Source organism: Tursiops truncatus, chromosome 10 (genome assembly GCF_011762595.2).
Source record: "Tursiops truncatus isolate mTurTru1 chromosome 10, mTurTru1.mat.Y, whole genome shotgun sequence".
Lineage (NCBI taxonomy): Eukaryota > Metazoa > Chordata > Mammalia > Artiodactyla > Delphinidae > Tursiops > Tursiops truncatus.
This window is the reverse complement of record NC_047043.1, coordinates 62412945-62436853: the sequence shown is the minus strand read 5'-3', so window position 1 is coordinate 62436853 and position 23909 is coordinate 62412945. Positions and strand designations below refer to the sequence as shown.

Here is a 23909-nt window from a genome sequence, read left to right as displayed (position 1 = left end):
ACACTTTCTTTTCATGGTCTCCATGAGACCACACTCTCCTGTTTGTTGTTAACTTCACCTCTGTCCCTTTGCTGGCTTATCATTCTTTGACCTGTAAGCACTAAGTTCTCAATGCTCAATCCTGAGCACTGCCCTTTTATCCACTTTTTTCTTTAGCTGTACTTTTTCCCTAGGAAATCTTATGCAGTCCTATAGCTTTAAATATCAGTTGTATATTGAGGACTCCAAAATTTGTATTTCCTTATGAGAAATCCTCTAAATTCATGACTGGCATTTTGAACTACTCACTTGACATCTCCATTTGAAGTTTATCAGCATTCTCTGCCTTAATATGTTCAAAGCATAATTATTAATTCCATAACCCCTAAGCTATTTCTCCCAGTCTCGTGTCCACCAGTCATCCAGTTGTTGAGGTAAAAAATTTAGGATTCATCTTTTTTTTTTTTTTCTCATACCCCACATCCAAAACATCAGCAATAGTATCAGACTAGTCTGCACCTTGTTTGGATATACTTACACAAGCATTTACATTAATATGCATATCTTGGTTTAAAGATATAGACTCGAAATACTTTTTTAAATTGACATCCCTATAATTCAGTAGATACATACTTTGTTCTTCTAATTTCTTTTATTTATTTATTTTTTTTGCGGTACACAGGCCTCTCACTGTTGTGGCCTCTCCCGTTGTAGAGCACAGGCTCCGGACGCGCAGGCTCAGCGGCCATGGCTCACGGGCTCAACCGCTCCGCGGCATGCGGGATCTTCCTGGACCAGGGCACGAACCCGTGTCCCCTGCATCAGCAGGCGGACTCTCAACCACTGCGCCACCAGGGAAGCCCTCTTCTAATTTTTTAATGGAGCTCTAAATATATACAAACATCTGTAGATCAATATTTATTTACTGCGGTGTGGTGGTAGTAATTTTTCCTTATTTTTTCTCCCACTTCCTCCCCTTCAACTCCCAACTCAATATAACTTGACTAAATGACATATAAAGATATGCTCATATCTTTTATCACACTCACAAAATCAAATAAATATATTCATGTATATATACACATTTTTATTATGCCTAAAAATCTTGCTTTTCCTATTCAACAAACCCCCAAACCTCATGTAAACTCCTCTAGAACACCAAGCATGGTGAAAATTCTTTTCAATGACAATATAATATTCCTTGGTATGGATATTCTATGAAGTAGAAGTTCAGAAATAGAATTTGCTGTGTCAAAGGATGCACACACACAGAGTTTTTATTAAATAGTAAATAGATACAAATATTAATCATGCATAGGGTAGACAAAATAATAAAATATCTATGTACTTGCCACCTAGTTTAAGAAATAGAACTTTTCCTATTCTCTGAAACCTTCTGGGTGCCTCCATGTGATCCTTTTACCCCTTTAGAAAAAAAATTATCCCGAATTCTTTACTTTTCCCTTTCCTCCTTGAGTTCTGCCATTTTTTTTCTTTTTGTTCCCTATGGGTCAGGTCCTGTGCAGGGACCCCGGATCTCTGATTCCAGTGGGTGATCCCCCTTGCCAGCCTGCCCGCTTGAGCTCTGTGGCCCTCAAATCCTGGAGTGGATGAATCCTGGCAGGAATGGGAGAGCCCAGCTCTCATGAGCAGCCCAGCCCCAAGCTCTGCCCTGTTTAATTCCCTGTACAATCTGTTGTTTAATTTTGACTTGTAAAACTTCATATAAAGGGAAAAATATATTCATTTATTCCTTTTTATCCTGCTCGTTATGTTCCTGAGACTTAACCATTTTGATAGGTGTAGCTATGTTAACATCAGACAAAATAGAAATAAACAAAGCTCACTAAATAATGATAAAAATTCAGGGCCCTAGAACTTTGGAATTCTAAACATATATACACCTAATTACAAATCCTTAAAATAAGAAAAGCAAAATTTGACAAATCACAAGGAAAAATGAATATATTTACCACTATAGTGGAGATTTTAAAATACCTCAAAATAATGGATAGATCTTACAGACAAGAATCAGAAGATACGAGCAACATAATTAAGATTGAATTAACACACATTTGGTGTTGCACTATACAATTAGAGCATTCATATCCTTCTAATGCACATGTGGAATATTTATGAAAATTGACCACGTATAAGTTCAGGTAGTAATTCTCAACAAATTTCAAATGATTGATGTTATATAGGCCACATTCTATGAGCACTATGCAATTAAGTTAGAAGAAATTACTAACTAGGGGGGGAAAACACTTCTGAAGTTTCAAAAGGAGACTTGTAAATAACTCCATGGTTATTTAGTTCTAATAACATTGGTTATTTAGTTCTAATAACTAATTAGAACTAAAGATCAATGAAATAACTAACAAAATTGTATAATACAGCTAAAGTAATAACAAGGAAATTAAGAAATTTAAATGCTTATTTTACAGGGGGAAAAAAGACAAAATTAACAAATTATGTCAAACTTAAGAACTAAAGTAGAAGTAAAATAGTGAAGATGAAAATACAAAATTAATTAAAGAAATAAAAGATATACAGTGGAGAAGGTACACAAAGGCAAGAATTGGTTCTTCTAAAAGACTGTTGACCAATTTCTGGCAAATTGGGGAAAAATATACAAATAATGAGAAGTGGGACAAAACTGTGGAAATTGCAGAGACTATAAAATTAACTGAAAAAATGAACAAGTTGATGCCAATAAATTTGAAAACTTTGTTCAACTTGGACAACTTTCTAAGATAATATAAATTAGCAAACTGAGTAATGAGAAATAGAAAACCTATTTGGTCCTAGAACCATTAAAAAATGAATTATTGGTCAATTTTCCTTCAAAAAATAAAGGCAGGGAGGAAAGGATAGATGGATGGATGAACATACAGACCCAGACAGGCAAGGATAGGATGAGAAATTAAAATTATAAGCTATTCTGATTCTTAAATAAAGATGCAATGATCCCGAACAAAACACTATTAAAGCAAATCCAGCAATTTGTTTACAAGGTAAAAATCATGACCAAGTTGAATTTGTTTCAGGAATGAAAGTTTGGGTTCAATATTGCAAGTTTATTTCATGTAATTCACCATATTAACAAGTTATGATGGTGTGGTAGGCAGAATAATAGCTCCCCAAAGATGTCCACTCCCTATTCCCTGGAACCTGTGAATATATTACCTTAAGTGGCAGGGACTTCCACGTGATTAAATTACAGACCTTGTGGTGGGGAGATTATCCTGGATTACCTGGGCTCAATCTAATCACAAATCCTTAAAAATGGAAGAAGACAAAAAGAGTTGAACACAGAGACAAGGACAAGGATTTAACATGCCTGTTGTTAGCTTTGAAAATGGAAGAAAGAGGCCATAAGCCAAGGAATGTGGCAGCCTCTACAAGATGGGAATGACCCTTACTCATTTTATAGCCAGCAAGAAAGTGGGACTATGGTCCTACAACTTAAGGAACTGAATTCTGCCAACAATCCAGAGGAGCAGGAAACAGATTTTCCTGTTGTTCTGCGCAGTCTTCTCATTGTCGTGGCTTCTCTTGTTGCAGTGCACGGGCTTTAGGCACTTGGGCTTCAGTAGTTGTGACTTGTGGGCTCTAGAGTGCAGGCTCAGCAGTTGTGGCACATGGGCTTAGCTGGTCCGTGGCATGTGGGATCTTCCCAGGCCAGGACTCGAACCCGCATCCCATGCATTGGCAGGCGGATTCTTAACCACTGCGCCACCAGGGAAGCCCTAGCCTGACATCTTTTTCTATCCATTTACATCTTTCTGTGTTTTGTTTTTGGTTTTGTTTCACTATTTCTTTCTTTTTTCTACATATCTTGCTTTTTAAAAAAATTTTTTCTCCCTCCATTAATTTGGAAATGATACACTCTTTTAGTAGTTACCCAAGACATTTTAACTTGTACACTTAAAAGAGTAAAGCTTAAAGTTAATCAGTATGTTTACCCTCTTCCCAAACAGTACAAGGACCTTGGAAAACTTCATATCCAATCATCACCCCACCCATCCCACTTCCAAATTATGACTTTGTTATCCAGGATATTAGTTCTATCTTGCTTTACTTTATTAACCACACAAATTATGTATTATTATTACTTTCTATGGTAAATATTTTTTAGTTTTAACCACTTATTTACCAATTTCTTTGCTCATGATTCTTTCTTATATCAGGGATTATGTTCTATTAGTGACAAACTCCAGATTTTCTGCCTGAAGATGTCTTGAATCGGATAACCAAGTTCAAATCCTGGCTTTACCACTTCTTAGTCATGTGACTTAACCTTTGGGATTTTTGGTTTATTTTGTAAAGCAGAGATAATCTTGAGCAGTTTGATCCTCTGCTGGAAGGCAAGAAGCTCAGGAGATGAGTTCTCTGAAAGGGTGCCAAGATTCAAAATAAAACAGGACAAAAACAAACAGACACTATAATCATTTCCCTGAGTGCTTGATAATCTTGTAGGGAAGACAAGATTAACACATATTGCAAAAACAATTACCTAATAACAATATTTCTATATACTTGAGGGCTAAAGTATGTGGTTCTTTTTTTTTAAATTAATTTATTTAATTTATTAATTTTATTTATTTATTTATTTAGGCTGTGTTGGGTCTTTGGTGCTGTGCACGGGCTTTCTCTAGTTGCGGCGAGCGGGGGCTACTCTTCTTGCAGTGTACAGGCAAGACTCATTGCAGTGGCTTCTCTTGTTGCAAAGCATGGGCTCTAGGCACACGGACTTCAGTAGTTGTGGCTCGCAGGGTCAAGAGTTGTGGCTCACAGGCTCTAGAGCACAGGCGCACGGGCTTAGTTGCTCCATGGCATGGGGGATCTTCCCGAAGCAGGGATCGAACCCGTGTCCCCTGCATTGGCAGGTGGATTCTTAACCACTGTGCCACCAGGGAAGTCCCTGTGGTTCTTTTATGTCAGCACTTTCAAGCCCAGTGATATGGTTGGCTTGTAGGAACTTATGAAGGAGACTTATAGAAGCCTGCTAACTGCACAACAATCTAGTCCCAACAGAAAAATTCTAAGAGCTTCTAAAAGAAAAAAAAAAGTAAAAAAAGTAGCAAAGTAATAAAACAAACTTAAAGAGTTGGGAAGATAGACTTATGTAATGGAAGTCAGTTAACAAAGCAGTATGGAACAGAAAAGACAACTACAGAGTATAATACTATATATATAGGAAGGTTCTTGGCTTGATACAAATAATATATGTAATAGGGCTCAATGTAGGTCTTGTATTGTTTTCTATATTCTTAACTTGTGTTGAAATGTGCTAATTAAACATGAATAAAAATCAACTGTAATTACACCTCCCCAAGGAAGGTATTCCAGAGCCAAAGAGTGTGAAAGATTTGTGTAGAACAGTTAAAATAACCATTATTTTAAATGATGCTGTCTTTTTTTGGTATACTGATTAAATCTAAAATAACTTTCAATTCTGTTGAGTCTCATGTAGCTACATAAATTTATAAGGTATCTAATTTTTTACCGTATGGCTATTAGTTTACATGTGCTAGGTACTTTCTCAGACATTATCCCATTTCATGGTCCCCAAATGCTGAGATGTTGGTTATATATATTTCTGTCCTACAGAAGAGTAAATACACATTTAAACCACTTGATCCAAGTCTTTCATTTGTAGAGTAACATACTTTATATTTTGAAAACCACCTTTCTCATTATATTTTTAATTAATGGAAAAGAATTAGTTTCAGTTACAACAGAATGACATATTGATCTATTAAAACTAAGCAGTAAATCAGCATTAAAAAACTGTATATAACAGCTTATAGACACCCAAATCACGTTTCTATTCTGCTAGGATGTACCTGTTTGTAATCATGACATAATGGTTAATGTGTAACTACAGTAACAGCCAATTTTGGTTTCCTAGAGACCAAATAAAGAAAAACACATTTTTGGAATATGTAACACAATTCCTCTATTCAAAAAACACTGGACTAGAAAAAAACAAACTGATGACAGGATCATTAACATCAGGGAATAGATTCAAGATAATATTTAAATAATCAAGGAAATTAATTAGGTGTCTCACAAACTGTTATGATCTTCATAAACCTTGTACTGGCAAGCTTCAACTTTCAAACATTTGATCTTGATATAACCCAGCCTTCTGTACATCATTCATGTATACTCCTAAACTGCCTCTCTGATATTAAATTCAACCTTTTATACGTGGGCAGACCATTATTAACCATAGGCTATGGCCATTAAGAATGGGCCTAATCTGCCAACGTTAGGGTGTTTGTGGGAGCACATGGGTAGAGATACGGTTTCCCACATTGCCCTGCTCACACTGTCCTGCTCATGCTGCCCACATTGACTTTGTTGCCACTGTCAACCCTGTCCCCTCTTGGCAAAGCCAGGAACTTTGGGGCGTTGTAGGACTGAAGGCCTGGGGCTTGCATGCCCTTCCCACGTTGGCATTTCTTGAGAATCCAGAAATGTCTTCTGACAATCCTTAGGTTAGCAAAGGATTTGGTGAGGGAAGAATGGGACAGGAAGAGGCAAGGGTAAGTAGGTAGGGGCAGCTTCCCCACTCAGCCCCGGCTGTAGGTTCGAGGGGTAACAACTTTTCTCTCTCTCTCTCCTAAAGCCTTAGCCAGGTTCCCATTTGAAGCCAGCAGAGCTCTGACTTGGGCACAGTGAAAAGAGGCACCACCCAGCGGTACCTCAGACTACCTCCGTGTCTTGATTTTATTGCTTCTGTGTTTTATCAGTCCTAAGAACTGTCTTGTCAACATATGACCTGAAAAATTTTGTTTACACATAGTAGTTTTGAAGAATGTGCTCAAGCAATCAACTGGTGCTCTCTCTTCCACCTCAATTATATTTTTTCTTTTCCCATCCAGGTACCAGGAGCATGACTGTGGGCAATATCTGATGTTTGGCCTTCCATTTCCCCTAAGGCAAGAGATGCCCTAGTCAACTTTGTTTCAGGGTCACTACTGGCTATGTTTGGGTCCCCCTGAGATGGGGGTGCTCTGGGCCTACAGCAGTAGTAATGGCAGGAGCAATTATGAAAATTTCTATGGTTTTAGCACTGTAAGAATAGAGTGCCTTTTATAATATGTTTTACTTTAAGGCTTTTGACATTTTTCCTTCAAACATATTTGTAAAAGGTTTTATGTAAGAAAGTAGGAGATAGTCAATTATAGGCTAAAGACCAAATTATCCCACAGCTTTGATCAAGAGGCCAGGCCCAAGTATGTGTTCCAAGGATGCCTTCTCTTTGAATTTAAAATACGTGTACAGAGAACTCCTAGTACAGAGATAGATGAGGCCTTTAAATAGTACTCAATCTTCCAACAATCTTGCCTGTAAAAACTCGGTTTATTTATTTATGTTTGGGGCTTAGTATTTCCCACTGAATCCCATAGTTTGGCATGCTTATTGCATTGGGTTCTAACCAGACTAATGCTATCTTAAGACCAGGTATTATCAAGACCAGCTGCACCTCCTGCAAGAGAACTATTTACTTTGTTATTTAGGAAACAGGAAACTTGTAACTGACTGCTTTTTTCTCATTCACCTCAGTTTAGGTCCTTATCACCTCATACTTAAATTATTTTAGCCACCTCCACCTATAATTAAGGTAGCCCTTTCCTGTCTGTCCAATGTCAAGTGGCTCCCAATGGCCTATGTGGCATCTAAGGCACAGGGCTCCAATCTATTCTTTCAAAGCCTAAAACATAACACTTACTCAATGAGAGGTATTGTGCAAGCATGTTTTATACAATTTAGTTCGATAACCACAACACTCTGTGCAGTGGATAATACCTCTATTTTACAAATGAGGCACTGGAAGCATGAAAAGTAACCATGCCTAATGTCACAAAGTTAGAAAGTGGTGGGTTGGTATACAATGCCTCGTAGCTCTTAACCACTGTACTATAATGTCTAAGTGAGTGCTTGTTATTTACTGAAGGTTTAAAGCTTTACAAATATTATCTCATTGGATCCTTACAACAGTGAGGTCCTGTCCACATTAATATTCTCATCTTACAATGAGAAAAAGCAGATAAATTAGGTAATATTCATAGTTTGTAAAGAAGTGGCCATGGGAGACTTGAACCAAGGGAGTGAGACAGGCTCTGGACCTGCATGACATGCCTAAAAACCAACAAAAAAGCCAAAATAATCCCCAAGTGAGAAACAATGATGATAAAGCACTAACAGACAGTGACAACATACATATATGTGTGTTTACACACACACACACACACACACGATATAAAAAAGAGTTAGTAAAGGATGTCTAGTCTCTTATACTGTCGGTTGCTAAAACGGAATACCATAGACTGGTGGCTATAAACTACAGAAATTTATTTCTCACAGTTTTGGAGGCTGAAAGTTGGAGATCAGAGTGCCAGAACGGCTGAGTTCTGGCGAGGACCTTCTTCTGGGTTGCACACTGTTTTCTCCTTGTATCCTCAGGGCAGACAAGGAGAGAACTCAATGGACTTTTATAAGGGCACTAATCCCATTATTCATGCAGGCTCCACTCTCATGACCTAATCACCTCGCAAACGTCCCACCTTCTAATACTATTATCTTGGGGGACAGAATTTCACATATAAATTTGTGGGATGGAGTACACATTCAGTCCATAACACACACCTCCATCCAATTGTTTGCTGGTAAAATCCGATTCAAAATTACATTGGAAATTTTAAAAAAACTACAAAAATATCTGATATTATGAACCTCCCTAAGAGTTTAGCTAATGGCTTTATGTATTCTTGTTTCTCCTTCCAAAAATAACAGACTCACAACCCTTTCAAGTTATCCTACTTCATCTTTAGTATGTCATTTTTGCAGGAAAGTGATTAATAACCTTTTCTTAAAAGACATTTCCTCCAAGGCCTTTAAGAACCACCCACAAAACGGGACCCGCAGCTCCCAGATGCTGGGATGGGGGCAGAATACGTACAGCTCCAGGTGGAGGTGTGGGTGGTGGAACGCAGCCCGGCGACAGGCGGACGGGGCCCAGCCGACCCAGCGGGGGCGGGAGGTAGGAAGGGGCGTCCCCAGAGATCGGCTTTAGGGCGAATCCCCAGCCTAGCTCCGCTTCCGTACTTGCTGAGGGGACGAGATGAAGAGGCAACAGGGAGAAAAAGCGAGGAAAAATAAAGGAGAGAGGGGCGAGAGGCTCGGGAGAAGCGGCGACCGCCTTACCTCAGAGCCCGCAGGCCCGGGGGAGGGGCCCTCGGCGCCGCTGCGGACTCCAGCGCTCCGAGAGGGCAGGTCTTCGAGAGCAGCGGAGCAGGCAGGCTAGTGTCCCGGCGGGCTCGGGCTGTTTCCCCGTCGTCGCCGGCAAACAACCCCGGGGCGCGCTGGGTCACGCCTCAGCGCCCCGCCGCCACAGCGGGCCCGAGGGAGGGTTCGCGGCGCAGTGGCTCTCAGCCGGGGCGGGCCAACAGCGCTCAGGCCTGGGGCTTATTGTTCCAGGAAGTCGCTGGCGAAGTCGGGCCGGGTCCGCGGGCTGCGCACAGCCCCTCCCGCTCCTCCCGCTCCTCCCGCTCCGGCCTGAGGACAACCGGCAGCTGCCGGCGCGCCGACTGGCGGCGGACTCGCGGCGGGTGCGTGTCTCTTTAAGGGGCCGGGCCTGCGCTGCAGAGGGGAGGGCGGGGTTAGCGTCGCTCCCGGTGTGAGTGTGTGGGGGAGAGAGCGGCGGGCGGGCGCCGGAGGGAGGGAGCGAGCGAGCGAGCGAGCAAGCGACGCGGGCCGCCCCTGCCGCCGCCGCCGCCGCCGCTGCCGCGGTCGGACCAGCGGCCTTCTCCCCTCCCCTCCCTCCCGTCGCCCTGCCGCGGGGAGGGGGCTCGCGTCGCCGTCTCCAGCCGCTCCCGATGAAGCAGCTGCCGCCGCAGCCGCCTCCGAAGATGGGGGATTTCTACGACCCCGAGCACCCGACCCCTGAGTAAGTATCAGCTCAGCGGCTTCCCGCTGCCCTCGGCCGCCTCAGCGCAAGCCGAGGGCGGCGCGTCCTGACGGGTTGTGGCGCGGAGAGTAACGGGCCTGCGGTGGACTCGCGCAGGCGGCGTGGGGAGCAGGCCCGCGCCGCCGCCACCGGCCCCTTGTCCGGGCCGCCGCGGGCCGGAGGTTGGGCCCGGCGTTGGCGCCGCTACTCGCGTCGCAGCGGCGGTTGGGCCGGGCCGGTGGGGGAGGGGCGGCGCGGCCTCTGCCGCCACCGCCGCGTCTGCACCGACCCGGCCGGCCCAAGGCTCGGCGGTCTCCTCCGGCTCCTCGCGGCTTGCGCGGACCGCGCTACAGACGAAGGGGCCAAGTCGGAGGAGCAGCCGGTGCCAGACTCGGCGAGAGGGCACCGGCGAGGGTAGGCCGCGAATCCCCGGGCTCGGGTGAAAGCTTGGCCCGTCGCCTGGCCTACCGGCGACGGCGGCTCCGACCGGAAGGGCCTAGCGTGCGTCTCTCGGCCCAAGGCGGCCGAGGGCCCCGCTCTGCAGTCTCGGTTTTGATTTTTTTTCCCCTGGAACGCGATCCTGGCCTGGTAGTGCTTCCGGCTTCATATTCTGCACCTTTGGCATTTCGGTTTTGTAATGGTGGTGAGGTTTGAGTGGCCCCAATGTTGAGGTGACACCGGGTTGGTTTTTCCGCCCGAAGGTGAAAGCATCCGCAGGGACATGCGTTCTCTATTAGATTATGAGATTTGCACACTTTCGGACACTCTACTTCCTTGGTAGCAGCAACCTCTTACCCTGAACGGATGACTTTCTACTCCTTTTGAAGACTTTGGTAAAAAGCAAGAATCGTTTGAGGATTCTCTAAACAGACAGTGCTTTAGAAAACCGAAATATCGTTTTGCCCAACAGTGTTTTCAGCCCAGGACATTTTTACATTTCTGTTGTGGACTGTGTCTGCTACTGTATCTGATATCTCAAGAGAGCTTCCACTCCAGAGCCTGGATTCACTTCTTTTTCTGCATCCTCACAAGACTATTGTTTTAAAAAGCTATCCTTAAACTCCATTTGCTGGTGTTGGTTGAAGTCTAGACCTACGAATATGACTCATTTCAAACTTAACAGTTGATAGGGATTTCAAATGAAATTCACTTTTATGACCAGAATGATTCCAAGAGATATGTTCTTTTGACACATTTTACCTTAGTTTTGGTGTGGCTCTTTATAGGCTTTTGGTTTGAGACTTGGAAAACCTCAAAAAAAAAATTCTGTATCATGATCCAATAAATGCTTATTGAGCACTTGTCCTGTCTAAAACAACATGCTAGCTCCTGAATGGGCTAAGTGGCTGCTTTCAGTTCCTTTTACCAGGTTGTATGGTGAAGTCCAGAAGCTTTAAGTATCACATTCTTACACTTCTTGGGGGAAAACATAATTTTTCATACTACATGGGAAAATGGACTCAGAAGTGCATCTCTGATAGATGTGAATGTGGCGAGGAATCAAGAATGTTTTATTTTTTATATAAGGTCTTGGAGTTTTTATTTTCACTGCTCTTTGGCAGTGGAGATTTCTAATTTCTAGCAGAGACTAAGTGCTAAAATACATGTGTGTATGTGTGTATTAACCTACTTGGAGTATGTAAAGAATTATAAAATGTTTTATTTCATAATACTCTAAGAATTGGAAGGGGTCTTGATAGGAGCCATCCTGAACGATATCCCCTGTTTGACAGTTGCCGGAATTGAAGTCTAGATAAGTGAAGTGACAGCAAATCCTATGAGGTAGTATGTATAAACTAGTTAGGGTTTGTAATATTGGAGAGAGAAAAGCGGTATAGTGGAGGGTTAAAGAACTTGGATTTCAGAGTCAGGCAGACCTGTGTTTGAACACTCGTTGAACCTTGAACAAGTGATTTGATCTCTCCAAGTTTGAGTTTTCTAATCTTTGAAATAGGTGTCATAATGGAAGCAACCTCATAGGGCTTTTGGGAGAATCAAATGAGAATAACATATGGAAAGCAGTTGGCCCAGAGCATGGCACGGGTAAGTGCTTCTAGCTGGGGTCATCAAGGAACACTTAAGAGGATTTTAAGTCAAGCATGAAAAGATTAGGTGGGCTGGAGAGGTGGTGCCATGGCTGCGGGGGAGGAATGACCAAGTGACCTTTTTAGACTTCAGATAGTTTGAAATGCTTCTTAGACACATGAAGAAATGAAGCATGAAACTTAAACTCAGTTTGATTGAAGGAACAGTTGGAACCTGATGTTCTGTGTTTGCCTTCTACCAAGTATTTAATCAGACACAGCTGTAAGACCTGGCTTTTCCTGTGGCATACAGGATTGTGTTTCAGGTGAAAGTGGCTGTAATCACGTGAGTATCTGTGTGTTAGGTGTCTGCTGTTGGGCAGGCCCCAGGCCAGGTGTTGAGGGCACTACAAATTAGATCCAGTCAGAGTCTTCAAGGAATTCTTCTAATGAGAGACACAGGCAAGTACTTTACAATGATAGAAGTGCTGTTTTTAAAATATATGCATGTTTACTTTGTGCCAAACATAGGCATACTAGAGGTGAGTGGTGTACGAAACAATTTTGCTTGTGTGGGCACCCCTCCTAGTGCGGGGTGAAAAACAATAAATAATAATGGAATGTTCCAAGATAAGTGCTTTGGAAAATGGAGCACGGTAAGGGGGATTCAGAATTTCTGGGGTAGATGTTGAAATTTAAAATGAGGTGAACTGGGTGAGCCTTCTTGAGAGTGATATTTAGGCAAAGACTTAAAAGGGAGAAAGTTAGCCTCGTTAACATTTGGGGAAAAAGCTTTCCAAGTAGAGGGAATAGTTTGTTCCAAGGTGCTGAGGCCGACCTGGTGAGTTCTGCTCAGTATGGCTAGAATGGAATGAACAAAAAAGTAATAGTACATTATGTTGGGGTGGGGTACAGATTTCACAGGGCTTGGTAGAGGCTTTATAAGGACTTTGCCTGGAGTTTTCAACCAAGGAATGACATGATCTGCTTTCAGCTTCTGAAGGATCTCTCAGTTTGTAGGGGGGAACAACAGTAGAGGCAGGGAGACTTACAATTTTAAGAAAGTTAGAAATCTGGGAGGGAGATGCTGGTGACTTGTATCAAGGTGGTAACAGGAGATAGAAATGGTTGAATTCTGGATATATTTTGAAGATCAAACCAGTACGATTTGTTGATAGATCAGATGTGGCATGTAAGAGAGGAGTCAAGGATGATTCCAAGAGTTTTGGTCTGAGCAGTGAGAAAGATGGGGTTGCCGTCAACTAAGATAGGGATGACCGTGAGAAGAACAGGTTTGGGGAATAGATTAGGAGTTCAGTTTTAGACGTGGTAAGTTTGAGATGCCTGTTATACATACTGGTTGAATTGATATCCAAGTCTGGAATTTAGGGGAAGGGTCTGGATGAGAGATAAAACTTTGTAGTCATCAACTTAAGTAGTATTCAGAGCCACAGGACTGGATGAGATCACCGAGAGATCCAGTGTAGAAAGAGAGAAGGACCCAGGATTGGTCCTTTTTTAAACTGCAGTGTTAAGAGGATTAATATAGTGGGCAGTGTTAACATGGATGGCATCCATAAACTTAGGGGGAAAATTACCTCTTCACTAACCTCTAACTAGAAGTTGGCATTCCTTTTAATTATTAATGTAAACAGCAAACTACAGTACTATTAACAGTACCTGTGATTTTACTACTAGTACAAATCACAGATATTATATTGTGATTATTGTAGATATCTCAAAATATTATTTATGTTCATCATTACATAGAAATTACAGTAAATAGGAGATTCACCAGTAGATTGTTGAGAAGCATATATATACTACTGTATCATACATTTGAGTTTTTTGTCCCCAAGGTAATTGGTCACCTTTGTTTATTTCATATATTTAAAAATACTAAGCTGAGAAGGAATTTGCAGGCTTCATCAGACTGCAGAATGGTCCAAGGCACAAAAAATGTTAAACCCTTGAGCTCTGGATCCTAATTCCTGGTTTAGAATCTCACCTCTTTTACTTAATAGCATTATGAACCTGGGCAAATTTTGTAATGACTCTGTGCCTTAGTGTCCTTATATGTAAAGTCAGGATCATAACAGTATTTTCTACAAAGGGTTTTATGAGGATTTAAGAATTAAGACAGTGTTAACTTTTATTACTAGTATTGGATGGAAAGACGCAGCTAGGAAGAGCAGTACTTTACAAGGCACCATGATATGAAAAGCATGGTGAATTTGGCAAAAATAAAGTTTATTAACTGGGAAAAAATACTTCAGCATGTCAAATAAAATATAAAGCAGTGAGCATAGTCGTGTTCTCATAAAATTCTCATAATTATGTAAGTTACAATGGGGATAGAGATGCCATAGGAAGCCAACTGAAAGAATAACGTGGTCACCAGATTCCACATATGGTCTGGACCTTTAGTAGCTTTGCAGGCAGTACATAATTCAGTTTTTGTTATTTTATAAGAGAGAAATAGCTTTGTAGTGATTGAGGTATGTTCTACAGGCCAGGGTACAGTCTTTGGTAGGTACATGGGAGGCCAAAATATTACTTGGAGGCTTTCCTGGTGATCACAGAAAGCCTGGTGGAACTATCCTAGTACTTAGGATAGAGTATACCTCTCCAGAATTCATGTCCCTCTTTGCTCTTGCCTTATCTAGATTTCAGGCCCACCATTCTTCTACTGACACACTATGTCTTTAGAAAGGTATCAAGCAACTGTTGATACAGTTGTGTTTTCCTAAGAAATGTTCAAACTGCCAAGACATATCTATCAATCATACTTTTCTAGTGTTAGTGGGACTTTTGTGTTTCAACTCTTCTCTGCCACTTTTCACTGTAGTGATTAATTTATTTAATCTATTCCCCTTTAGATTGAAATGCATTATGATTTACTCTAACAGATATTTATAATTATTTTTCTTAACCCTGATATTTAGTGTTGTTCTATGAGCATTGTCAGTTTTTTCAGAGAAGCTATAATAGTCATATGCTAGAATCAAAAGTTGACTAGCTTCATCATTTCTGTTAATTTTTCCGGGATACTATAGAGCATCTTATTTTGTAATGCATTAAGGGCCATTATTGTAAGACCCTGAGAGACGTTTCATATTAGAAACAAACATTTACACCTAGCGTAACTGAAAGTCAGGTTTAGAATTCTTCCTTTCCCTTTCTGAGAGAGATCCACTCTCTAGAGGGAAGGAATCTTTTATTTTGAAAAAAAAACCAAACTTGCAGGGAAATTTTAAGAATAGTATAGTGAACTCCCATATTTTCACCTAGATTGACCAGTAGTTGAAATTTCACCACGTTTGCTTTATCTTTCTATATAAAAACATATAAAACTGTGTTTGTTTATTTTTGGCTGAACCATTTGAGAGTAAGGTGTAGGCTCCATCACCCTTCACCGCTGAATAGTTCATAGTATTACCTAAGAATAAGCATTCTCTTAGATAACCAACGTGCAGTGATTAAATTCAGGCAATTTAACATTTATAATATTACACCTGATATATGTTCATATTTAAAGTGTGCCTGTTATCCCAATAGTGTCCTCTTTTTTCAGTCTGGGATTACACATTGGATTTAATTGTCATGTCTCTTAGTCTTCTTTATTCTGAGGATAGAGCTTTAAATTCAAGGTTTGAAGGCACTTTACTACTATTATCTCTTTGTACTAACCATCAATGTGATATTTTGAAAACAATAACAATGTCTGGTAATAGTTTTGAAATGGCTTCTTTTTTAATTTTTATTTATTTATTTTTTTGGCCACGCCGAGCGGCATGCTGGATCTTAGTTCCCTTACCAGGGTTCGAACCTGTGCCCCTTGCATGGAAGCTCAGAGTCTTAACCACTGGACCACGAGGGAAGCACTGAAATGGTTTCTTTTTTTAATTACCAAAACAATAAATGCTTATTGCGAAAGGGTAAGATAATACAGATGTTTATAGAGGAAAAAGTAAAAATCCACCTTTAGCATCTCTTTCTGGCTCCATCTCTTCAAATCCCACATTCAAGAGGTAACCACTACTGACAATTTAGTGTATACCTTTCCAGACCTTTTGTTTTTGTCTACTACACATATTGTATCATCTACATACTTGCGTTTACGTATAAGATGTGCTTATCTTTTTTTAACAGGGAATATTCTATACTGTGGATGTCCTATGTTAAGTTGCTTTGTTTTCTTACCATGTTAAGGAGTTTAAAAGGGCCTTAGGATATGTGCTGTGTGGAAAGTGTCTCCTCCCAAGTATATCTGGTAGTTTATGATGGTGTTTTGCGATTCTCTTTAGAGTTTGATTCCTATATTTCTCTCTTTTCTTTTTTAAAATTTTATTTTTTTGTCCATGCTTATTTCTGTTTGTCCTGTCTGGTGCTGATGTATTAAATAGCTTTTATTCCTGCCCTTTGATTAGTTGGTTGCTTATTTTAAAAACTCAAGGTATTTAAGTATAGTCTCTTGAAAATGGTTGATTTGAAGCTAGCCAACAAACTAGCCAACTGAAAATTCAATAGGTTTGGTTTTTTTCATAATGGGAATTATATTTGGAAGTGTACTTTCATGGATTCAAATGAGAGGCAATTTTTGTCATTCTTGGTTACCATACACTAATCAGGTGTTGTATTTGAGTCCCTTAGCTTTAGAATTAATGTATAATGTCCTTTATGTTTAATTTGGTAGTTTTTTTTTTAATCAAGCTCGATGGTTGCTTCAATATCTTTTCCAGCTGAGCAAATACTTTGGTCATTTAGATGGAGGTTTAAAGTTGGTGTGAATTCCTAAAGATGCTTTTTATTTTAGAATGCCTTTTCTGCCGATGCTAACGTCTCACAAGTGAAAATATCCTTAAAATGGTGCGGGTATTGATAGGAATTTGATCGTGCTGGCAGGCTGCTACCAGGTCTGCTTATTGGGAGCACTGCTGTGAGCTTGTAAAAACCTGGAGCAAGTGGTGGTTTCTGACTGTAGCTCTTCCTGCTGCCCACTTCCTGCCAAGTGCAGTGACTCTCCTTGGGGAGGGCTGTATAGTAATCACCAATATTTGCTTCATGATTAGCTCTTTGGAGACTCATGGACTAACTTGTATTTTGAGTCTTTTGTGTGATATTTTGCTTCTTGGTGGATAGTTGTTAATTACATATGCTCTACTTTAGTAGGCAGAAGGTGCCATGTTTAAGATTTCTATGAATTTTGTATGAATGTAAATTAGAGCTAACATTTTTCATAAATTGTATCGATGGATGCAAAAACCTTTTTTTGGAAGTCCATTTTTCTGAACCTGAGCACACAGACTTTCTAAAATTGCCTGGTTAAATATATAACTCTTCCATTAATTTCTCAATTCTAGTATCTATATCAACTCTAAAACATAAGCTACACATTTTATGGTACTGCTTCTGTGCTGAAAATTTAGTTAAGGATTATCTATAGTAAACAGTTGAATTTTGTTGAGGTACAACAAAACATTTTGTTAGAAATATGTGAAAATGTACTACTAAAGTTTTCCTCAAGGTCACCATCATAGGTATCTTATTTAAGCTTAAGTTTACTGTATCCATTAAAAAATTAAAAAATCTGTTATGGGTGTATTATTATTTAGGAAACCAATTGTATAAATTATGAGAAATATGGAGTTTTCTTGGCAGATTAACAGCAGTTTGACGAATTAATGTTAATAACTACATAGTAACAAATTGAAACAGTGGTAGTTGAGTATAAAACAAGTATTTCCCCAGTTATAGAATGCTCACGTGTGTTATAGAGAGACAGTGAGACTACCAAAAAATACTTGGTGCTCACCTTTCTTTGACTCCTTTTCTTTATTACTAGAGAAGATACTGATAGTGTCAGAGGATATGAAATTGGAGCAGGAGTTGGAACCAATGATAGGACATTTTTTTCAGTTGTACATATGCTAGCTGCAAAATTTGTTACCTGTGTGCTTTTGTGAAATGTACTCATTGCTTAAGTATTTTCATTATTATTTTTTTCCATATAAGTATTTTAAAAGATTTATTTGTATACATGTGTATTTTTATAATTCTCCAACTTTTAAGATGCTTTGGGTGGTTACTAATACACAGCATCAAGAAAGACTAACATTTCATTGGAGCCTGTCTGTCTTAGCATTCATCCGTTCTCTTGCATGATCTAGACTTGTTGGTTCTGTTGCTAGGACCTAAGGGATTTTGTAGTTCTATGTACCAGAAAATCCAAAGACCATGATGAATATGTTTTAGAGACTTATTCTTTTAAATGGAGGAATCCCAGTGACTAGCAGCTGGGAACATAGTAGTATGTGCTTAGTATTGATAAATGTTTGAGTTGACCTGATTCTTCATAACTATCATTATTCTATTTTCCTCATAGAGTGAATAGAAGCATTAATAATAACTGACATTGAAAGACCGTTTTAAATAACTATTACATTAGGAGAGAGGAGGTCAGGGTACTGAGTGGTATGTGTTGAGCTGATGAGAGTGATTGGTGCTCAAGACACTTTTTAGTCTTCTGTTGATCCTGGTGGAGACAAACTAATGAAAATTAGAGATCTCATGGTGGTGGTCTGAGAGAGATTATGACAGCTGCCTTTGCTGGGACAGTGTAGTGTGCTTTGTTACATCCCCCGCGCCCCCGCCCCAGTCTTTTTAGTTGTTTTATACTTGGGTGTTTTCCGGAATGGATAACCTATTTAAACTAGGCCTGTGTGCTTTTACTCTTGTTTGTCTTTTATTCAAATCCTTCAGCTCAACAGTTTCATTTATCTCTTTATGAATATTAGGGGCCAAAAGGAAGTGAGGAAGCTACAAATGCAATGGTAAATCAAGGGGTGTTTTTGGATATACCATAAAGCTGTGACATTGAAAAATGGTAGAAAACGTGGTACTCTAAAAATTGAGGCTTTTGTTGCTCTGTAGGATAGTTGATGCTTTTTTTTTTTTTAGTGTAATTGCTTAGCTCTATAATTTTCTTTTTTAAAAATTTTTTATTGAAGTATAGTTGATTTACAATGTTGTGCCCATGTCTGCTGTACAGCAAAGTGACTCAGTTATACACATATAGATGTTCTCTTTCTTATATTGTTTTCCATTATGGTTTATCCCGGGAGATTGGATATAGTTCCCTGTGCCTAGGACCTTGTTATTTATCCATTCTAAATGTAATAGTTTGCATCTAACAACCCCAAACTCCCAGTCCACCCCTCTCCTTCCCCCACTTCACCTTGGCAACCACAAATCTGATCTTTATGTCTGTGAGTCTGTTTCTGTTTTGTAGATAAGTTCATTTGTGCCATATTTTATTTTATTTATTTTTTATTTTTTTGCGGTACGCGGGCCTCTCACTGTTGTGGCCTCTCCTGTTGCGGAGCACAGGCTCCGGACGCGCAGGCCCAGCGGCCATGGCTCACGGGCCCAGCCGCTCCGCGGCATGTGGGATCCTCCCGGACTGGGGCACAAACCTGTGTCCCCTGCATCGGCAGGTAGACTCTCAACCACTGCGCCACCAGGGAAGCCCTGTGCCATATTTTAGATTCCATATATAAGTGATATTATATGGTATTTGCCTTTCTCTTTCTGACTTACTTCACTTAGTATGATAGTCTCTAGGTCCATCCATGTTGTTACGAATGGCATTAGTTCATTCTTTTTTATGGCTGAGTAGTATTCCATTGTACATATGTATCATATCTTCTTTATTCATTTCTCTGTCAATGGACATTTAGGTGGTTTCTGTGTCTTGGCCACTGTGAATAGTGCTGCTATGAACATAGGGGTGCATGTATCTTTTTGAATTATAGTTTTGTCTGGATATATGCCAAGGATTGGGATTGCTGGATCATATGGCAACTCTATTTTTAGCTTTTTGAGGAACCTCCATACTGTTTTCCACAGTGGCTGCACCAATTTACATTCCCACCAACAGTGTAGGAGGGTTCCCTTTTCTCCACACCCTCTCCAGCATTTGTTGTTTGTAGACTTTTTAAGTTTTATTTATTTAATTAATTAATTTTTTGCTGCGTTGGGTCTTCCTTGCTGTGTGTGGGCTTTCTTTAGTTGGCAGCGGGCAGGGGCTACTCTTTATTGTGGTGCGCGGGCTTCTCATTGCGGTGGCTTCTCTTGTTGCAGAGCACAGGCTCTAGGCGCACGGCTCCAGAGCTCAGGCTCAGTAGTTGTAGCACATGGGCTTAGTTGCTCCGCAGCATGTGGGATCTTCCTGGAACAGGGCTCCAACCTGTGTCCCCTCCATTAGCAGTCATATTCTTAACCACTGTACCACCAGGGAAGCCCTTACTTGTGGACTTTTTAATGATGGCCATTCTGACCGGTGTGAGGTGGTACTTCATTGTAGTTTTGATTTGCATTTCTCTAATAATTAGCAGTGTTGAGCATCTTTTCATGTGGCTATTGGCCATCAGTATGTCTTCTTTGGAGAAAAGTCTAGTTAGGTCTTCTGCCCATTTTTTGATTGGGTTTTTGATTGTTATTGAGTTGTATGACCTGTTTGTATAATTTGGAAATTAAGCCCTTTTCCATCACATCATTTGCAAATATTTTCTCCCAGTCTGTAGGTTGTCTTTTTGTTTATGGTTTCCTTTGCTGTACAAAAGCTTAAAAGTTTGATTAGGTCCCATTTGTTTACTTTTGCTTTTATTTCTATTGCCTTGGGAGACTGACCTAAGAAAACATTGCTAGGATTTATGTCAGAATGTTTTGCTTACTTTTTCTTCTTGGAATTTTATGGTGTCATGTCTTATATTTAAGTCTTTACGCTCCATGGCTGTGATTTTAAAGGGCATGGGAGCTAGTGCCTTCATTTCACAGAATAAGGAAGGAAAAGAAGACCCAAAGAAGTTCACACTATGCTCCCTAGCTAGTTTAATGGTATACCACAACTTGAGCAAAGGTCTCTTCATTTACCAATTTGTCAAAGACTATCTTTTTAATGGTATTAAGAAATAATATTTGGAATAGCTGCCATTCATAATCAGCTGGATTTCTGTATTCTGAGTTTTCCTAGAGGTCTTCTGGATTAGTTTTGAGGTGCTTATAATAGTTCAATTTGGAAGGTGCAGGTTGGTTGAGTTGGTTCTTTTGTCTGACTTTGCAGATATGTATTCTAGAGGATTAGAGGCCTGGACATCATTTCAGCAAAAGGTACACTGGATATGTGGATCATCCAGGTCTGCCCCTTTGGCCAAGTGCCTTTAGTCTGAAATCTGCATTGGAAATGAGCTTCTAGGAACTTTTAATCCCATATGAAACTCAAGCCTTGGTTTGTTGTCTTTCCATAAACTGAGGAAAACTATGAGAGGTACACATGTAGAGAACTTGCCTTTTTTTGAGAGGCGTAATGTTTGTTTTTATGCCTTTCACGTGTCATGCATACTACTGCACCGCTGCTTGTGCTTTTTTTTTTTGTCTTACCAGTGCATACTGTGTCCAGGTCTTGAGGTAGTCCTAGTTCAAGGGTGCTCTTAGGACTTTAACTCATAGGTTTTGGACAGATGGACACAGTTCATAAGTAGCAATAATGAACATATTTGTGGGAGCATAAGATGCCAAAGAGACGTTCCTCATTGCTGATACTAAGGAATCAAAGTAGTTGCGGATTAACAGGAGAGGCTATACAGTCATGGTTACTTTGAAATAAGAAACTTGAGTGTAACTTGCTAATGTCTGTAGATGTTTTTTCTACTTGAAGAATTGTTTGGGAAATGGGGACCATTATTACTTTAACTTAAGTTCTTCTCAGTTGAACATCATTAAGACCCTAATTCAATTAATCTCTGATTTAGAAATTTACATTATTCAAGGTTAATTTTAAAACCAGTGCTTATTTTATGGTGCTGTAGAGGTAGAAAGAAGGTACACAAGTTTGGCAAATATTTAAATTGAACCTGGATCATACTTTGAAATTTCCCTGTTAGTAAATTTTCTTATCTTTAGTCTTCATTAAAAGAAAGATTGAGGAGGGTAAGTAACATTGTTTTGTCTGTTTCATTAATGTTTCAGGTTAGTTACATTATAGTTTAAACCTAGGTTTGCTAGAGTAATTTTTTTTCTTTTTTTTTTTTAGTCCATCAGTGAACATAATACTTTGATTTTGGAAGAGGCACAATGTAGAACGGGGCTGGCAAACAGGCCACTGGGCCAAATCCAGCCTGCCTGCATGTTTTCTTACAGCCTGTGAACTAAGAATGATTTTATATTTTTAGATGGTTAAAAAAAACAAAAGAATAATATTTTGTGACATGTTAGAAATTTCAACTTCATATCATTTTATGTCCATAAATAAAGTGTTATTGGAACACAGCTATGCTCGCTCATTCACAGCAGTCTGTGGCCCCTCCCGCCAGTCCTCCCTCCATCCCTCCCTCTCTCCCTCCCTTCCTTCCTTCCTCTCTTTCTCTCTCTTTCTTGTCTTTATTGAATTTGTTACAATATTGCTTCTGTTTTATGTTTTGGGTTTTGGCCAGGGAGGCATGTGGGATCTTAGCTCCCCAACCAGGGATCAAACCCGCACCCTCTGCATTGGAAGGCGAAGTCTTAACCACTGGACCACCAGTGAAGTCCCTGTCTATGACTGTTTTCACAAAAAAACGTTGGGAGTTGAGTAGTTGTGACAGAGACTGCAGGGCCTGCAAAGCCTAAAATACTTACTTTCTGTCTCTTTATAAAAAATTTGCATACAGTTGCTCCAGAGCACTAATGAACAATCATATATTGAGTGTCTCATTTTCAAGACTGCTTATGTACAGTTTTTAAATGTGTTACGTTTTCCAGAAAGCATGACCCATCCCAGTTTCATGCTTTTATTTTATTATTTATTTATTTTTAAAAATTTACTTGTTTAGGGGCCTCCCTGGTGGCACAGTGATTGAGAGTCCGCCTGCCGATGCAGGGGACACGGGTTCGTGTCCCGGTCCGGGAAGATCCCACATGCCACGGAGCGGCTGGGCTTGTGAGCCATGGCCACTGAGCCTGCGCGTCCAGAGCCTGTGCTCCGCAACGGGAGGGACCACAACAGTGAGAGGCCCGCATACCGCAAAAAAAAAAAAACAAAAAAACTTTGTTTATTCATTTATTTTTGGCTGCATTGGGTCTTTGTTGCTGCACGCGGGAGCTCTCTAGTTGCAGCGAGCAGGGGCTACTCTTTATTGTGATGCGTGGGCTTCTCATTGCTGTGGCTTCTCTTGTTGCGGAACACGGGCTCTAGGTGTGCGGGCTTCCGTAGTTGTGGCACATGGGCTCAGTAGTTGTGGCTCACGGGCTCTAGAGCTCAGGCTCAGTAGTTGCGGCGCCCGGGCTTCGTTGCTCCGCGGCATGTGGGATCTTCCTGGACCAGGGCTCAAACCCGTGTTCCCTGCATTGGCAGGCAGATTCTTAACCACTGTGCCACCAGGGAAGTCCCCAGTTTCATGCTTTTAGAGTGGCTTGGTAAGAAGCCCCAACTTGACATTAGAGTGGTGATATCACAGGTTGGAATAATTACTTGTATTTTATGTTTCTCTCTCTTTTTTTTTTTTTTTTTGCGATACGCGGGCCTCTCACTGTTGTGGCCTCTCCCGTTGCCCAGCACAGGCTCCGGATGCGCAGGCCCAGCGGCCATGGCTCACGGGCCCAGCCACTCCACGGCATGTAGGATCTTCCCGGACCGGGGCACGAACCCGTGTCCCCTGCATCAGCAGGCGGACTCTCAACCACTGCGCCACCAGGGAAGCCTCTGTTTCTCTTTTATAATAAGCTTTCAAGGAAAGAGTTTTAAAATTTCATATTCTTCTCATACTAGTCAGGAGAACAGAATTTAATGTGAGGAATTGGTTAAAAGCGTTTTTGGAGAACTAAGAAAATGAAAAGGGGACACTGAGGTAACAGAAAGGCAGAAGTAGCTACTTGCCCTAGGGCTGGGAGAAAAAAGGGAAGAG

At 40.7% G+C, this 23909-nt stretch overlaps 1 protein-coding gene and 1 long non-coding RNA gene across 11 annotated transcripts in view; one reads left to right on the top strand and one right to left on the bottom strand.

Annotated features, from left to right (window-relative positions):
• LOC117313913 (uncharacterized) overlaps positions 1-9554 on the bottom strand; it is a 47407-nt gene extending 37853 nt beyond the window's left edge. For all 3 annotated transcript variants that reach the window (XR_004528526.2, XR_012323994.1, XR_012323995.1), the window contains exon 1: positions 9202-9554. This is a non-coding gene — a long non-coding RNA (uncharacterized lncRNA). The remainder of the gene's footprint in view (positions 1-9201) is intronic.
• Positions 9555-9690: 136 nt separating this feature from the next.
• The window catches only part of SETD2 (SET domain containing 2, histone lysine methyltransferase), a 113060-nt gene continuing 98841 nt past the window's right edge, over positions 9691-23909 (top strand). For 2 of the 8 annotated variants that reach the window (XR_012323985.1, XR_012323986.1), the window contains exon 1: positions 9691-9944. Coding sequence is in view for 6 of the 8 variants with exons in the window: in XM_073787863.1 (XP_073643964.1) it covers positions 9873-9944 (72 nt within the window). In the remaining 2 variants the exon portion in view is untranslated. The remainder of the gene's footprint in view (positions 9945-23909) is intronic. The other 6 variants (XM_073787860.1, XM_073787861.1, XM_073787863.1 and 3 more) reach the window with 5 other exon arrangements.